General features: G+C 51.9%; 1 protein-coding gene across 1 annotated transcript; it reads right to left on the bottom strand.

The window, feature by feature from the left end:
• Positions 1 to 496: 496 nt before the first annotated feature.
• LOC115349130 (cytochrome P450 4B1) lies at positions 497 to 13,256 on the bottom strand. Its single transcript, XM_030032944.2, has 12 exons — positions 12,891 to 13,256; positions 8,761 to 8,905; positions 8,057 to 8,101; positions 7,383 to 7,510; positions 5,707 to 5,831; positions 5,438 to 5,589; positions 4,743 to 4,849; positions 4,011 to 4,201; positions 3,317 to 3,450; positions 2,616 to 2,680; positions 2,001 to 2,083; positions 497 to 1,243 (listed from the first exon to the last, which is right to left on the bottom strand). The coding sequence occupies exons 1-12, from the start codon at positions 13,068 to 13,070 to the stop codon at positions 1,075 to 1,077; spliced, it is 1,524 nt and encodes a 507-aa protein (XP_029888804.1). The 5' UTR covers positions 13,071 to 13,256; the 3' UTR covers positions 497 to 1,074.
• Positions 13,257 to 13,546: the final 290 nt, after the last annotated feature.

Here is a 13,546-nt window from a genome sequence, read left to right as displayed (position 1 = left end):
TCTTGCTGCACAGCAGCCTGCTCATGATGCTGGAACTGCTCTTGATGTCACCACAATGCTAATTGCAACAGCAGCATTTGGGTTTTCCCAATTTGACACTTCCTACCCCAGTAATGATTCCTGCAGAGGCAGAGGACAGCTCACTAGCGTCCTCCAGCATACCTCAAGCATACAACTCTCCTAACTTTATCAGCTTAGGAAAATTAAAAAAAAAGAAAAAAAAAGAGAGAGAGAAAAAAAACCCTTTCTAATTATCAGAACTCCTCCCTTGCAGTTTTAAATGAAGATTGCACATTGGACCCCTGTTAAGGGATTGCCCATGGAAGGAGATGCTGCCTGGCTGTGGCTGGAGACCTATGGGCAGGGGCCCGGCCAGACACCCCCAGGGTTGTCTCTTGCTGCTCATGGGTTTCCTTTCCACTTCCCATTTCTAAAGGGGTTCTACACCATATTTGTGACAAAGTGGGCAAGCATCAGCAATAAAAACTGACACAGCTGCTATTACAGGACTAATTATTGGATTATTAACACAAAAATTACAGAAGTTTTGCACTTTAGGCAGAATTTCAGAGCCCAGACTGGAATCAGTGTTTTCAACAAAACAGAGACCATTGAGTGCGAGGAGACAGAGGTCTGCCACAGGCTGTCCCTGCGGCAGGACAGGAGGGCTGACCTCTAGGCACTGAGGAAGGCGCTGATGACGGAGCAGGGCTGGGAACGGTCACGAATTTGGCCAGGACATGAGTGCGAAGGCAGGATTTGGTAAGGAGGAAGCTGGTGGGACCTGCAGATGTTCCCAGCCCTTACGGCAGGGCAAGGGGACAGCCAGCAAAGAGGCATGGCCGTGCCCGGCCGCTGCGCGACTGGCGCTCGTGGAGCAGATGGCAATGGGTCTGTGCAATGCCATCCAGGCTACCTGGGCCCAGGCCAAAAAGGGCTTTCAGCTGGTGGAAGAAGCACAGAAATCAGGCATCCTCATCCCCAAATCCTGCCCTGCACCTTTTGCCCCAGAGAAACATTGTCCTGTCATCTGCTTGGTCCCTCCATACAGCAAAGGCAGGATGTTTTCCAGCATCAGCGGATTTTCTTTAGATACAGGTGAATCCCATTCTTGGAGCGAAGGATGATCTGAGGTATTTTGCAGGGAGGGTTGGTGGGGTCGGGTGAGAGCTCGAAGCGGAGCAGGGTCAAAGCCAGCGCCACCTTCATCTCGTTCATGGCAAACTGCTGCCCAATGCAGTTCCTGGGGTAAAACAGAGCAGCTCAGCCACTCCGCCTCAGTGCTGGGCACCAATAAACCCCCACGGCTGGATCCCAGCCCTCTCAAACCAGTACACAACCCCTGCCCTCTGCAGCTCTGGAGGCCCCAGGCACTATTTTGGGTGGCAAAAGCAGGGACATGGGCCGAGCAGAGGGAATCTGGGGGAGCATCGGGAGCTCCTGGATGTGTGTTCAATGAGCATGGAGAGGGAGGGGAGATGGGGAAGCCAAAGGAGAGGCCAGCAGAGCCGAGGTGGTGGGTCTCCAAGCAGGAGGGTCTGCAATGTGTTTGCCTTGGCGGGGTGAGCACAGGGCGAAGGGAGGGATTGGGAGCAGGGGAGAAGCGGGAATCAAAGGGCGGGGGGGTGAGATGGGGTCTCTGCACCAAGGAGAGGAGGAGAGCAGGTAAGCCCAGGATGCTGCAGGCTCCCCACATGATGCCAGCAGGATTCTCCACAGCTTTGGGACCTGGTTCCTGGTCCCCAGGAGTGGCCTGGAGATGTTTCCTTCCCATCTTGCCTGCTGGTATCAGAATCCCTCTGCAGCACAAACGCTTGTTATATGCTCCTGAACTGTTTAACGCTGCAGGACCAGAACTTCAGGCAGCGGTCTCTGAAAGCACTCTGTGAGTGCTTCCCTGATAGCAATTATAACAGCAGCACACATTTCTAGGGCTGAGCAGTTTCCAGGGATGCATGTTTTCTCTCCACGCTACTCCTTCAGCATTCAATACACTTTACCTCATTCCAGCAGAAAAAGGCAGAAAGGCATGAGAGTGTCTGCCAGAGATGTTCTCCGGGGAAAACCGCAAAGGGTCAAACACCTGGAAATGAAGAATACGCAGCAAGTAAAAACAATTATTCAAGGAACACAGTACTGACTAGTATCTTCAGAAGTGTGACACCCCATAATTTCTGAACAACCCCATTGGAGAGAGAATTCATTCTGAGATGGACTGAAACTCATAAACCAAACTCCCTTGCTTTCCACCGAGCCTGGCAACGGTGTTGCCAAGGTAAACCAGACATAGATACGATGAAAACCAGGGAGCCACGTTTCAATTCTCCACCTGTAGGCTGAGCAAAAAATCATCTTTTTGCCTGTTAATACAACAAGCTCTTCGCAGCACTTTGTCTTACTCTTTGGGCAGCACCCAGCCTAACGCTGCTCTCTGACTGCCCTGTGCCACCGCTGGCTGAGACTAACGCAAGGTGGTTGCTTCTCAGCATGATTCCCATGGGCAAAGACGTTTGGGAGCAAGTGGGGGCTCTGCTCTCCTGCTAATAGGTGAAGGGGACATTGGTAGAGGCACAGCATAAAGGGGAAAATTATTAGAAGGGCAAAAGAAAACTCACCAAAGGGTCTTTCCATACTGCAGGGTTTCTGTGAATGAGATAAATGCTTATCGCGGCAATGCTGCCTGTGAAGCAATCGAGGAGGAGAAAAGGGCTCAGTGACAAAGAAACCAAAGGGAAGGTGCAGCGTGCTCACACAAAGGTCTGTCTAAGTCATCATGGTCTTATCTGTCAACTGGACACCAATGAGGGTTTTGTCATTGGCTTCAGAAAAAACTAAATATTTTCCGTTTGTTTAGTTGTAAGCAGGCAAAAGGTGGAAACGAGGAAGGCACCGGCACCATAGGCACATCGTCCCCACCCTGACGCTGCCCGCTTGTGTGCCAAATCAGAGAAGGAATGGAGAAGCACAGGGCAATTCCCATGCCGCAAGTCAGGATGGGACTGGTCCCCATCCCCCTGTGCCTGCAGTTTGCCCAAATGGGTGAACCATGAGTTTGTGCTTGGCCAGGATGACAAGGGGCTTTTGGCACTGGCACGGCTGCCCTATAGTGGTGGTGGCAGGAAGGATGTCACTGGGATGCCACCACCCAGCCCAGACCTCGGTCTATCAATGGGATGCCGACATCTACACAGTCCTCTCTGAACGTCTGCGCCAGCAAGGAGCAGGTCACAGAGGCAGGGCTGCCGCCTCTGCTCTGCGGCAGGCGGCGAGATGTCCAAGAGCACAATTTTGTGAAGGAAGAATGGGATTTACAGACCTTCTGGCAAGGTGCGTCCATCGGGGAAGGTGATGGGTTTGCTGAGCTGCCGGGACACGCCGGGCACCGGTGGGTAAAGGCGAAGGCTCTCCCTGATGCACATGGTGCTGTAAGTCATCTTGCCCAGGTCCTCCCTGCCGGGACAGAGGCAGGCTGAGCTCCCCGCTCCCCCCGCTGCCCTGTGCCAGGAGGCCCCTTGCCCCACAGCCGTCATCCCCCTGGGCAGACCCCCTTTTGCAACAGATGGGGCGTACGGAGGGACCCGCAACGTCCGACCGCAGGCTGCTGCAGGCTGGGGTCCCCAAGACGCCTCTGAACAACCTTAACAACCTCTGAACAAGCTCAAGTGCAAAGTGACAGGAAAAGGTGAAAAGCCACGACTACAACGTCCTGTGGCGAGAAAACAGGAGAGAGCAAAGAGTGATGTTGGCGGCCCAGGTCTTGGCATGGCATCCAGCATGTCCCTCCTGGTCTGACCCTTTTCTTGTGTCTGCCCTGGTAAGATGAGCTGTGAGGCCCTGAAGGGCAGGGAGGCAGATTTAGCTGAAGGATGCAGTATCTGCTCCATCCTACGAAGTCCCTGTGCACGCAGCAACCTTTAGCAGCCCAGCTTTCGAGCCCTGAAGACATTTGCTCGCTTAGAAATGACAGCGATGGGAGAAAAGTTACCAGCTGAAGAAATGTGCAACCTTACCACTGAAGTGTCTCCCGGTGCCCCAGGATCCCCTGGATCTCCTCCCGGCACCGTGCCTGGTGCTCAGGGTGTGATGCCAGGCAGTACAAGAGCCAGGAGATCCCGCTGGCTGTCGTATCGTGGCCCTCAAACATGAATGTGTCCACCTCAGCACGCAGGTCCTCATCGGACAGTCCAGCTCCGTTCTCATCCTAACAGTCCAGAGACACTTTCAGTGGCCCATACATATATAATATATAATACATATATAAAAAATATAATGTAGATAATATAGATAATACAGATAATATAGATTATATATATATCTAAATATTATAGTGGCCCTTATATATATATAAAATATAATATCCCAGGAGGGACCATTATTTTCTTTCAGCTATTGCAAAGCGGGGTGGTGATGCCCCTGGGATATGTATAAACAAAATCAATCTCTGTTTAGAGTGAATTCAGGGGCCCTTTTCCTTCACTTATAAATCCCTTTATCCCCCCCATATTAAACCACCAGGACTATGAAATCCCTCTGCGTGTTGTATTCCCCAACAGGTGCTACCAACATTTCAGTGATGGAAAATTGGACCACCATGGCCCCTCCTCAACTGGGCAGGACTGGGCTAATTTATTTTAATGGCTTGTGCAGTCCTGAGGGTCTCTGGTGGCTTGTGGCACCCCTGCAAAGACTGACTGGCTTTTGCACCCTGCTGCCCCGCCGCACACCCACTCCTCACCACTCACTTTGGCACACAGCAGAATGTCCAAGAAGTCCAAATGTCTCTTCTTCTGGATCTTTTCAAATTCCTGTTCATCTTTAAGGGATTCCTTTCGCTCATGGATCACCTTGTCTGGGAAAGAAAGAGTTAAAGGTTCAGCAGGGCCGGAGATGCTGAGCAGCAAAATCGCCCTGTGAATGCAAAGCTCACCCACGGGGGTGACCACCACTCCGTCCATGATGCATTTGCCACGTATGCTTCTGCATCCCAGGCAGTTTGGCTTTTTCAGCAGCACAGCGACAAATGCCGTGCACATTGCCATCCTTTTCTGCAAACTTTTTTGTCCACCACAGGCTCCTCAGCCTATTTTACGCACCCCTCCTGCATTAAAATCACACCTGGCCTGGAAAGGAAAATCATTCCTTGCATCGGTGTTGCTTGCAGCACTCATGCCTTGTCTCACCAGTCTGAGCTCATTTAACAGGAGCGTTCCCAGAGGGAAATTCCTCCGTTAGTCCAGTTTAATAATCCAGGAGCTGTGAGAACCCCTTGCTTCATGCCTAGATTGGACCACTGCTGCAAGGTGATGCTCTGCTTGGATCCCGGCTCCGAGCCTCCGGGCAGGATCACTGCATGGGCAAGGAGGTAACTCGACTGCCTCTGGTCAGCCAGCACCCAACCTGCTCAAAGGCTTTGGGAGAAGACGAAGGCAGGGAATACCTGTGTGGTCATGAGCGAGCTGGCAGACCTTCCTGAACCGATATCCGTGGGGGCTGAGCCAGTAAATGATGTCATTGTGGTAGGGGAAGATGCGGAGGCGCTGGTGCACCATGAGGCATAGGTCATAGACAGCCTGGATGTAGGTGTTTTTCCTGGGGAGAGGGAAATGGTGGAAGTTTGTAAATTTGGGAGCATCATGACAAGCAATTTGCCCGCTTCCCTTCGGAGCTGTGAACTTTCTGCCAGGGTTTGGGGCAGCCAGCACTGACCTGTTGGTCTGGCAGTTGCTGTGACAACTGAAGGCACATTTCATGATGCTATCGAGAGTCATCAAGCTGACATGCTCAAAGAGTTCCACTGGTTTCCCATCTGTGATCAGCTGCTCCCATTTATCCTAGGACACAAAGCAGACAGAAATGAGAACATAAGGGACAGTTCTGCGCGATCTACATTCACTTTCTGGTTAACGAGTGCTCAGCTAGGGATATGTCCCAGAGAAATGGAAAAAAGAAGAGGATCTCTTAGTTGCCGTCAAAATCCCCGAGGAAGGAAGCTAAGAGCGGGATTATTAATACAAGATTTGCCTCAGGCAGCTGCTACTCTTGAATCCTGGCAGCAGTGAGCCTTGGTACACCCTACCCTGGGGCAAAGGCACCAAGGCACCCCGGAGGAGCCCAGGATGGATGCATTGCTGGGTGATGGGGTGTGTTACCAAAGTATTTCTTAGGGTGCAGTGTGTTTCCCGCACAAGAGCAGCGTATGTTGGCATGGGGCTTCACCAAGTCTGTGTTCTTCTATCTCTTTCTCACAAGCACATGTGACTTTGGTGCCTTTGGTGTCTAAGACTCAAGCTTCCATCTCACGATCTCTCTCACACTGTGTTTTTCCAGCATATAATATAGGAGCTCTTGCTCAACTCTTCCCATAGGGGATCCCTAGAGAAACTATAAATAGTGTCTCTCTTGCCTGGCAGACATGAAATGATGTTGAATCCCCTGTCCCTTCATGGCTGTAAGGAACCAGTGGACTCAAAAGCTGAGAAAGGGAGGAGATGGAGGAGCACAGTCACATCTGAGCTCCCACAGCATGAAACCAGGCTTATATGGACAGACTTATGTCCTTAGCACATACAACGATTGCCACCTGGTGGCATGGGCTCCCACAATAGGCACTTTGCATTGTCTGGGAGGAATTATAAACTGCCAGGCACTAGTGTGCATTGCAAAAGCTCTCCTGGCTCTTCAGCCCCTGGCTCCTGGCCGTTCCCTTGGCCGGTGGGAGGGAGGACAGCCAGGATCCATGTGGATCTGCTGGGGGGATTGGATGGAGGGAGGCAAAGGAGGAGGAATACTTCTGGCACCCAGACTCCTGCTGGTCCATGTGCACAAAGGCTGGTGCACCTCACCTGTAATTCACACTGGTTTCCATCACACCCGGCACTGATGGATGGGAGAACAGTGCAGTTTCACTGTGTATGAGGCAAGGCAGGGATTGCAATCCAGTCATGGGTATGTTGATAGCAAATGATACCCTTTAACCTTAGGTCACAGTATAGCTCTGCTCCAACCTTTATATTCTGGGGATTTATTATGGACCTTTATTTACTTCAATTCTTCATTTACAAAAACACCCTATAAGAAGTTGCAGTTGGGACTGAGATTTGGGGACAGCACTAACATTAATTCTCCAACCTTAGCCACAGAGCCCAAAGCAGCACCAGAGACATAGTCCCCGCAGGGAGGCTCAACCTGCTTGTTCCGTCCAGACCACAGGCAGGGATTTGTGGTGGCTCAGAAACCTTGACTGCTACAGCCTATCCTTACAATTACCAGGTTGTGAATAAGGGCACTGCAACGAAACCCGGCTCCAGCATTTACCTACTAAACAGTCAGGATCAGGGAAAAGAAAACAGGGCAGAGAGAGGAGCATCAGGTATGAATCCTACCAGCATCACGTTAGTAGACTCTGCCATCAGGGCCACGTACGGTTTCAAGATGTCGTAATGAAACCCTGGAGTCAGGAGTTTTCGATGTTGGTGCCATTTTGGCCCGTGTAAGATCAGCAACCCGTTCCCTGGGGAAACACAGTCAAGGCATGTTTTGCTTGGCACAAGCAGACTGCTTTCACCTGCCTGCAGACACAGCCTCTGCCTACAAGGAGCGTGATTAAATCTGCTGTCTGAGCTGCTATGAGAGAGCATTTCCAAATGTTGCTGTCAGCTCCAGGGTTCCCAGGGCTGAGCAGAGCCCTGCTCACCGAAACAACACAGTGCTGCCTCTGAAAAGAAACAGCAACACTGCTGGAGCCCAGAAGTTCAGATCAGCAGATGCATTTTTCACCAGTCCTCCTCCACTGAATCTGAACTTCTCCCGTCACCGCCCTTCGTTAACTACGGACACGTAAGTCGTTGTCATTTGTACGTATGACTATGTCTGAACCTTCTATCCTCGAATCATGAAAAATAGCGTTATTTTAGCACCTTTTCCAATAAACATAAATATTTCAGGAAGTCTTAAGCTATAACTGCATCAAGGAACAAGCACAATGCTGTTTATTTATAGCATGTTCTTGACTAACTTCAGAATCATTCCTGGTAGGCAAAGACCTGAGAATACATACCGATCCATGGGACAAGGTGTTTATAGCTGATGTTGTCCTTGGGATCTGTAAAAAAATCATCAAGAAAGAGAAAATAAAATGGTAAATGTTTCAGTAGCATCAACCCACTGGTTTGCACATGAAAGCTCCCTCTGGGCTCTCACTCTTGATTGGGTATGAAGCCAAATTGGTGGCATCCCTGCAGAATTAATCAGTATTTCACAACAAAACAACACTGTTTGGCCTAGCTGCAAGAAACACATATAAAAGCAGATGCCCAGACTGGAATAAACAAGAATACTGGTGGTCCAAAGTCTGCTGTGTGATAAATTATTAACCCTCCCAGACAGCACTGTTTAATATCTTTCTCTCTGGATGCACTAAAGATACGGCTCCGCAGTAGGAGCCAGGGGTCTGAGCCAAGAAAAAAGCTTCCAGCTGTCTTCTCCTTGCTGGGGTCAGGCACTGAGAAGATAGATAACTTTTCAAGGAGCACTTGAGGAAGTTTGATTTGCCAGATTTGGAGGGGCCCCGGTCACCTCCACAGCCCTGTGCCTGAAGCACCAAGGGCATGGCATGAAGGAGGGATATCTCTCTGTGCCTTTAGATGATTTCTGCAAGACAACCTCTCTGCAAAATCCTGCCTTGCTATGAATTTTTAGGCTGGCATGGGAAATCTGCAGGCTATAGTTGTTGCTCCACAGCTGAAGGCATCATCTTCTCACCTCCTCTGGCCAACAGAGCCTTGGCATAGTCGGGATCGGTGACAACCAGGAATGCTGAGAAACTCCCGAACCAGAGAGGGTGAGCGTATAGGTACTTCTGTGCCCATATCTCCACCTTGTCCAGCACCTCTTCCTCCTTGAGAAACTGTAGTTGTGGGGAAGTAAAAAGAGAAAGAATACTTAGATTCAGAGGAAAAAATAAATAATCTCCCAAACCACTGTCTTAAAAAGCTCAAGGTCTTTCTGTATCACAAAACCAGGTAATGGCAAACAAATTGCTGTCCCTCTGGGTTCGCAGAGCATCAGAAGTAGAGACGCTTGTTACTTTTAAACCTCATATAAAATAATTCTTCCTTATCAATTGACCCTAACCATGGAGAACATCCTTAGGGACAGTGGTGGTGCCTATCAGCGCACATACGTTTTCTGCTCTTTTTCCATGGCCACCCCAAAGACGACACAGATTTGCCCAGACAGCCTCTGCATTTTGTGATGTTCAAATATGTCCTCACTTGCATGTGGCTGAGCAATTAGCACCTGCAGTCATGAGAAAATACAGCAGCACTTTTACAGCAGTCCATGGCATCACTGCTGTGTCTGTCCCAGTGCAATGATGCCTCCTGACCGGGAAACCTGGGCCACCGCTTCCTCCAGCCATTTAGCTGGAGAAGGCCAGTGTCCACGTAAAATTCAACAGAATGAGTCCACAGTCACCAACGGAGTTTACAGCAGAGGGGACAGTGGTTAATAACATCAGATTAAGATTTCATTGATTTCCAGGAATTGAATTTAATAGGTGACGAAGGGCTGGTGTTCCCAGAAAGATTCATCTCCGGTCCTTGGAAGCTGCATGCTGAGGAATAACGTGAGTACCAGCGTTCGTATTGGCAGCACTGGCAGGTTCACTCTTCAAAAGTGATCACCGTTTTATTGCTTTTTCAGCCAGCATTGTATATTAAACAGGCAATAGCCAAAGAACAAGTGGAAAGATCAGTGGAAAGTTCCAAAGTCACAAGCAGAGAAAAAAAGATCATGGAGACAAAACTGTGTAAGAATTCTCTTTTCTTTGAACAGAAACTACTCTGCCACAATATGCAGGGGGAAGGATTTTGGTGAGCTAGGGCTGACATAGCTGCTGCTTTGACTTGAAGCTTGAAGTTTAATTACATCTGGATACTGGCACAGAAATCAGCCACAAAGTCACCTCATTGACTGAGTCCAGTGAATATTTGCTCAATTGCTTCGGTGCTGAGTTATCTCAGCTCAGCTTTTAGTTTGGCTAGTGTTTCTCAACCTGGAAGATGGCTTCTACTCAAATAATCACACACGTCAGGTTTGTCTCGGAGGGGATGCTCAGGAACCATGGGGCGTCTGCCAGGGGACCACGTAGGCTGAGTGGGAGCAGGTCCAGGCTCCGTGCTCCAAGGCTGAGCCCCCTTCCTTGTGAGCCGGGGGGGTCCCTGCAGCACGTCCCCCACGTCTCTCGCATTTGGCAGAATGACGAACTACATCCAGTTATCATTTATGATAGAAGGTTGTCGTTCAACTTCTCTTGCTCAAGTTCAAGATTTTGGACTTATTAAAGAGAACTATCAATTTCTCTGGTTGCAGGGATCAAGTTTTGGAGTAAAAGGAGGCAGCCCTCCCTAGCGCCCGCCCCTTTGGCAATGCCAGCAGAAGCAGGGCTTGGCAAGGCGCCTTTGGTTGAGTGACACTTGAACACGTGAAAGTACCTTTGATAGGTCTGCTTGTGCTTCCTCCCATCACGAAATCACAGGAAGCATAAATGGAGGTAATTGGGAGATGCTGAGCAAGCCTCGCTGGCACAAGTCCTAACGCTAGAAGCCTTTGAATCCAACCTTGGCTTTGGAGCACCAGCCTCAGTTTGTGCTATCAAGAACCATCCCTGTGTTTGCAGAGGTTGGGATGGGTTTATTTGAGAGGAAAGGTTACCTCCAAGGTGAGTAACCTCCACCTGCTGCGCCCAGCACTCCTGGGGCAGAAGGTGTAAAATCCTGTGGGCTGCAGAGGAACAGGAACGGAAAGCTCCTGCTTCTCAACCAGGGCTCCAGCTACCAGGCTCTGCATGAAAGACCATCACTTCCACTTCTTCCTCCCTTGGGGGCTTGAAAAGAAAAGTATAACCCCCACTTGGGTCTAAGGAAGAAAGGTAATAGCCTGATCTCACACAGAAATGCAAGTTTTGAAATAGATCCAACGCTAAAAGCATCTGGGAAGAGGCGCTTAAAGGCACTTCTAATGACTGCGTGCCGATAGCAAATGAAACAGAAAACACAGGAGCTGAAATCTGAGCACGAAGCTGCGCCCTGCTCCGTCAGAACCAGGCTGGCTCCCCTCCGCCAGCCACCCGCACAGGGCAGATGCGGGCGAAGGGCTGCCGAGGGACCGACAGCCCCCCTGCGCCCGCGGGGCAGCGAGCCCGCTCTCCTCTGCTTCCCACCAACCGTGGCCATTGGAAGTCGGTTTGGCCACCTCGGGGCTGGCACTCCGGGTTTTAACTAAGTAGTGCTGCTGCAGTGAGACTGAACAGCTCTACACAACCTCTCCGGATATTTAATGTCATTTCTACCGAGTGATTTGGATAAGCAGAGACTAATACCTAAGAATGCTTTAAAACAAAGTGATGTATTCCCAGGAGACCCACCCAAAGCATGACAAAGCTATTTGAGATACTAAACTGACCTGAATCAAAACTGGCAATTAATCCCTTTAAACCAACAGAATAGGAAATGTCAGTGGTCTCCCTGAATACAGCTCTCAGGTCCTCCTCCGAGGTGGGTGTAAACTTTGTATTCAGCATGTGCCCAGAGCAGTGCCAGTTTCCTCACTGGCTCAATGAACTGTTGGGCTCTGGGGAATTCAGCGGCATTTCATCAGCAAATTATTAAATTTGCAAAACAGGAATTCTTCAAAAAATACTGTCTGAGGTAAAAGTCTAGCCGTGAATAACCTAGCCACGATGGAAGCAAGTGATTGGCGCAAATGGTTAAATCCCATTCCGGGATAAAGAGTCACAACTGACAAACAGGCAAACATACTTCATTTTACTGCAGTTTTAAAGTCTAACTGGCAGCGCAACAAAGCCCTGAACTGGCCCATCTTCATGCTTACATTGCCAAAAGACTGCCTGTCCCGTCCAGCGCAGCAAAACTGGGGCTGGCACGGCACAGAAACGAGCCTTAAGAGCTCCCCTCCCCGACTTCCCAGCCACTTTTCAGGGTGCCAGTTATTTAATGTGCCACAGATTTGGCCAGGGCAGGACATCAGCAGAGCCCAGGAGAGGTCAGGGCGGTTTGAAGCAGCCTTTAGCATGTACGGAAAAGCCTTTTCACGTCAGGCAGTTCAGTTACTCCTCGTGAAGCTGCCAATGAGTGGTGCAAATCTGTTTGCCGAGGCAGCCACGCTGACCTGTGTGGGCAAGCGCACACCTCGGGGAACAGGCATCCGCGCCACGAGTGCACAGAACAAGTTATGTACGCGGGTTTAGTTAGCCAGGGCTTTAATGGAACCTTAAAACCATCTGTGGCCCCTGTGCCGGATGCTATACCCGGGATGCGTTTTATGGCTTAAACGTGACTCAGAATGATCAGCGCCCTGTCTGGCTCACCTGGCCACGAAGCCGATGCGAGCTGGGAAGGGAAGGAAGGTGCCTCTGGATGGTGGGAGCAGGGCGCTGCTGCAGGGCCGTGCCCTGGCTTTCACAGGAGCAGAGAGGTGACAGCGGAGCCTTCGCCCCGGCACACGGCAGCGTGGCTCTGCTGCCTCCAGCACCAATGCCGGCTTACACCCCGGGACGAGCTGGCCCACGCCACGTTCCATTACCGCGTCCTTTGCTTGCGAGCCAGCTCCCACCTCCTTCCACCGCGCGTTCTGCAGCAGCCTGCGTGCGCTGTCCTCCGGGCATCACAAGCCGAGACAGCAGTTTGTCTGGCTGAGAAAAAGGGTGCCCATCTTTCCCTCGCCCCCCCGGGACTGGGAGAAGCAATTCTCCCGGACCATGGCTAGGAGTCCCACCAGCATCATCCCCCCCCCCCCCCCCCGGGGGGAAACTGCTCCCCGCACTCCCGCTCCCCCCACCCCGGGCAGTGCAGAGCCGTCTCTCGCCCTACCTCGTGGACGTGGCCGAAGAGCCAGTGGGTCGGGTGGCCGGGGAAGTCGGCCAGCGCCCTGAGCAGCTCCCGCCGCCGGTGGTAGAGCTGGATGGCCTTCAGCAGCACGCACGTCAGGCAGAAGACGGCGGCCAAGTGCAGCACCCGGGAGACATCCACGCCCAGCCAGGAGAGCTTCATCCCCCCCCCGCCACCCCGCCAGCCCCCGGCGAAGGCAGGGACCGGCCGCCCGCCGGCTGGCTCAGGGGGAGGCCGGTGCCACCGCCCCGGGCCGGCACCGGCCGCATCCAGCCAATGCGGGGAGGAGAGACAGGTCGGGAGTTCGAGCGGCTGCCAAATCACGGCGGCGCTTGTTGGGAGGGCAGCGTCCCGCGGGGCCTCGGGAAACCGCGCCGCTCGCCCGGGAAACGGGCTCGAAGCCGTTAAACGTTACCCGCTGCCGGCGGGGACGGCGGCTGACGAGGGAGGGAAGGAGCCCTCAGCCCGTGCCGGCGGCAGAGCTGCGGAGGGCGGGCAGCACCCCCTGCGTCGCCGGGCCGAGCGGGACCCTTCCCCGGCAACCCAGCGGGGGGCTGCGCCGAGCTGCCCCGGCACAGCTCCGGGGCTGTGTTCGCGCCCCCCCCCCCCCCCAAACGCCGGCTGCTGGCCTGTGCGCT

Source organism: Aquila chrysaetos, chromosome 12, assembly GCF_900496995.4.
Source record: "Aquila chrysaetos chrysaetos chromosome 12, bAquChr1.4, whole genome shotgun sequence".
Classification (NCBI taxonomy): Eukaryota; Metazoa; Chordata; class Aves; order Accipitriformes; family Accipitridae; genus Aquila; species Aquila chrysaetos.
This window is presented reverse-complemented; position numbering and strand designations above follow the sequence as displayed.

Bases quoted from the DNA above. Each gene is read 5' to 3' on its own strand.
- LOC115349130 (XM_030032944.2), bottom strand. From the start codon at position 13,070: ATGAAGCTCTCCTGGCTGGGCGTGGATGTCTCCCGGGTGCTGCACTTG. The intron at 8,906-12,890 runs GTAGGGCGAGAG...CCACAACTACAG, and splicing joins TCTTCGGCCACGTCCACGAG to TTTCTCAAGGAGGAAGAGGT. The intron at 4,850-5,437 runs GTATTCCCTGCC...TTTCTTTCCCAG, and splicing joins GCTCGCTCATGACCACACAG to ACAAGGTGATCCATGAGCGA.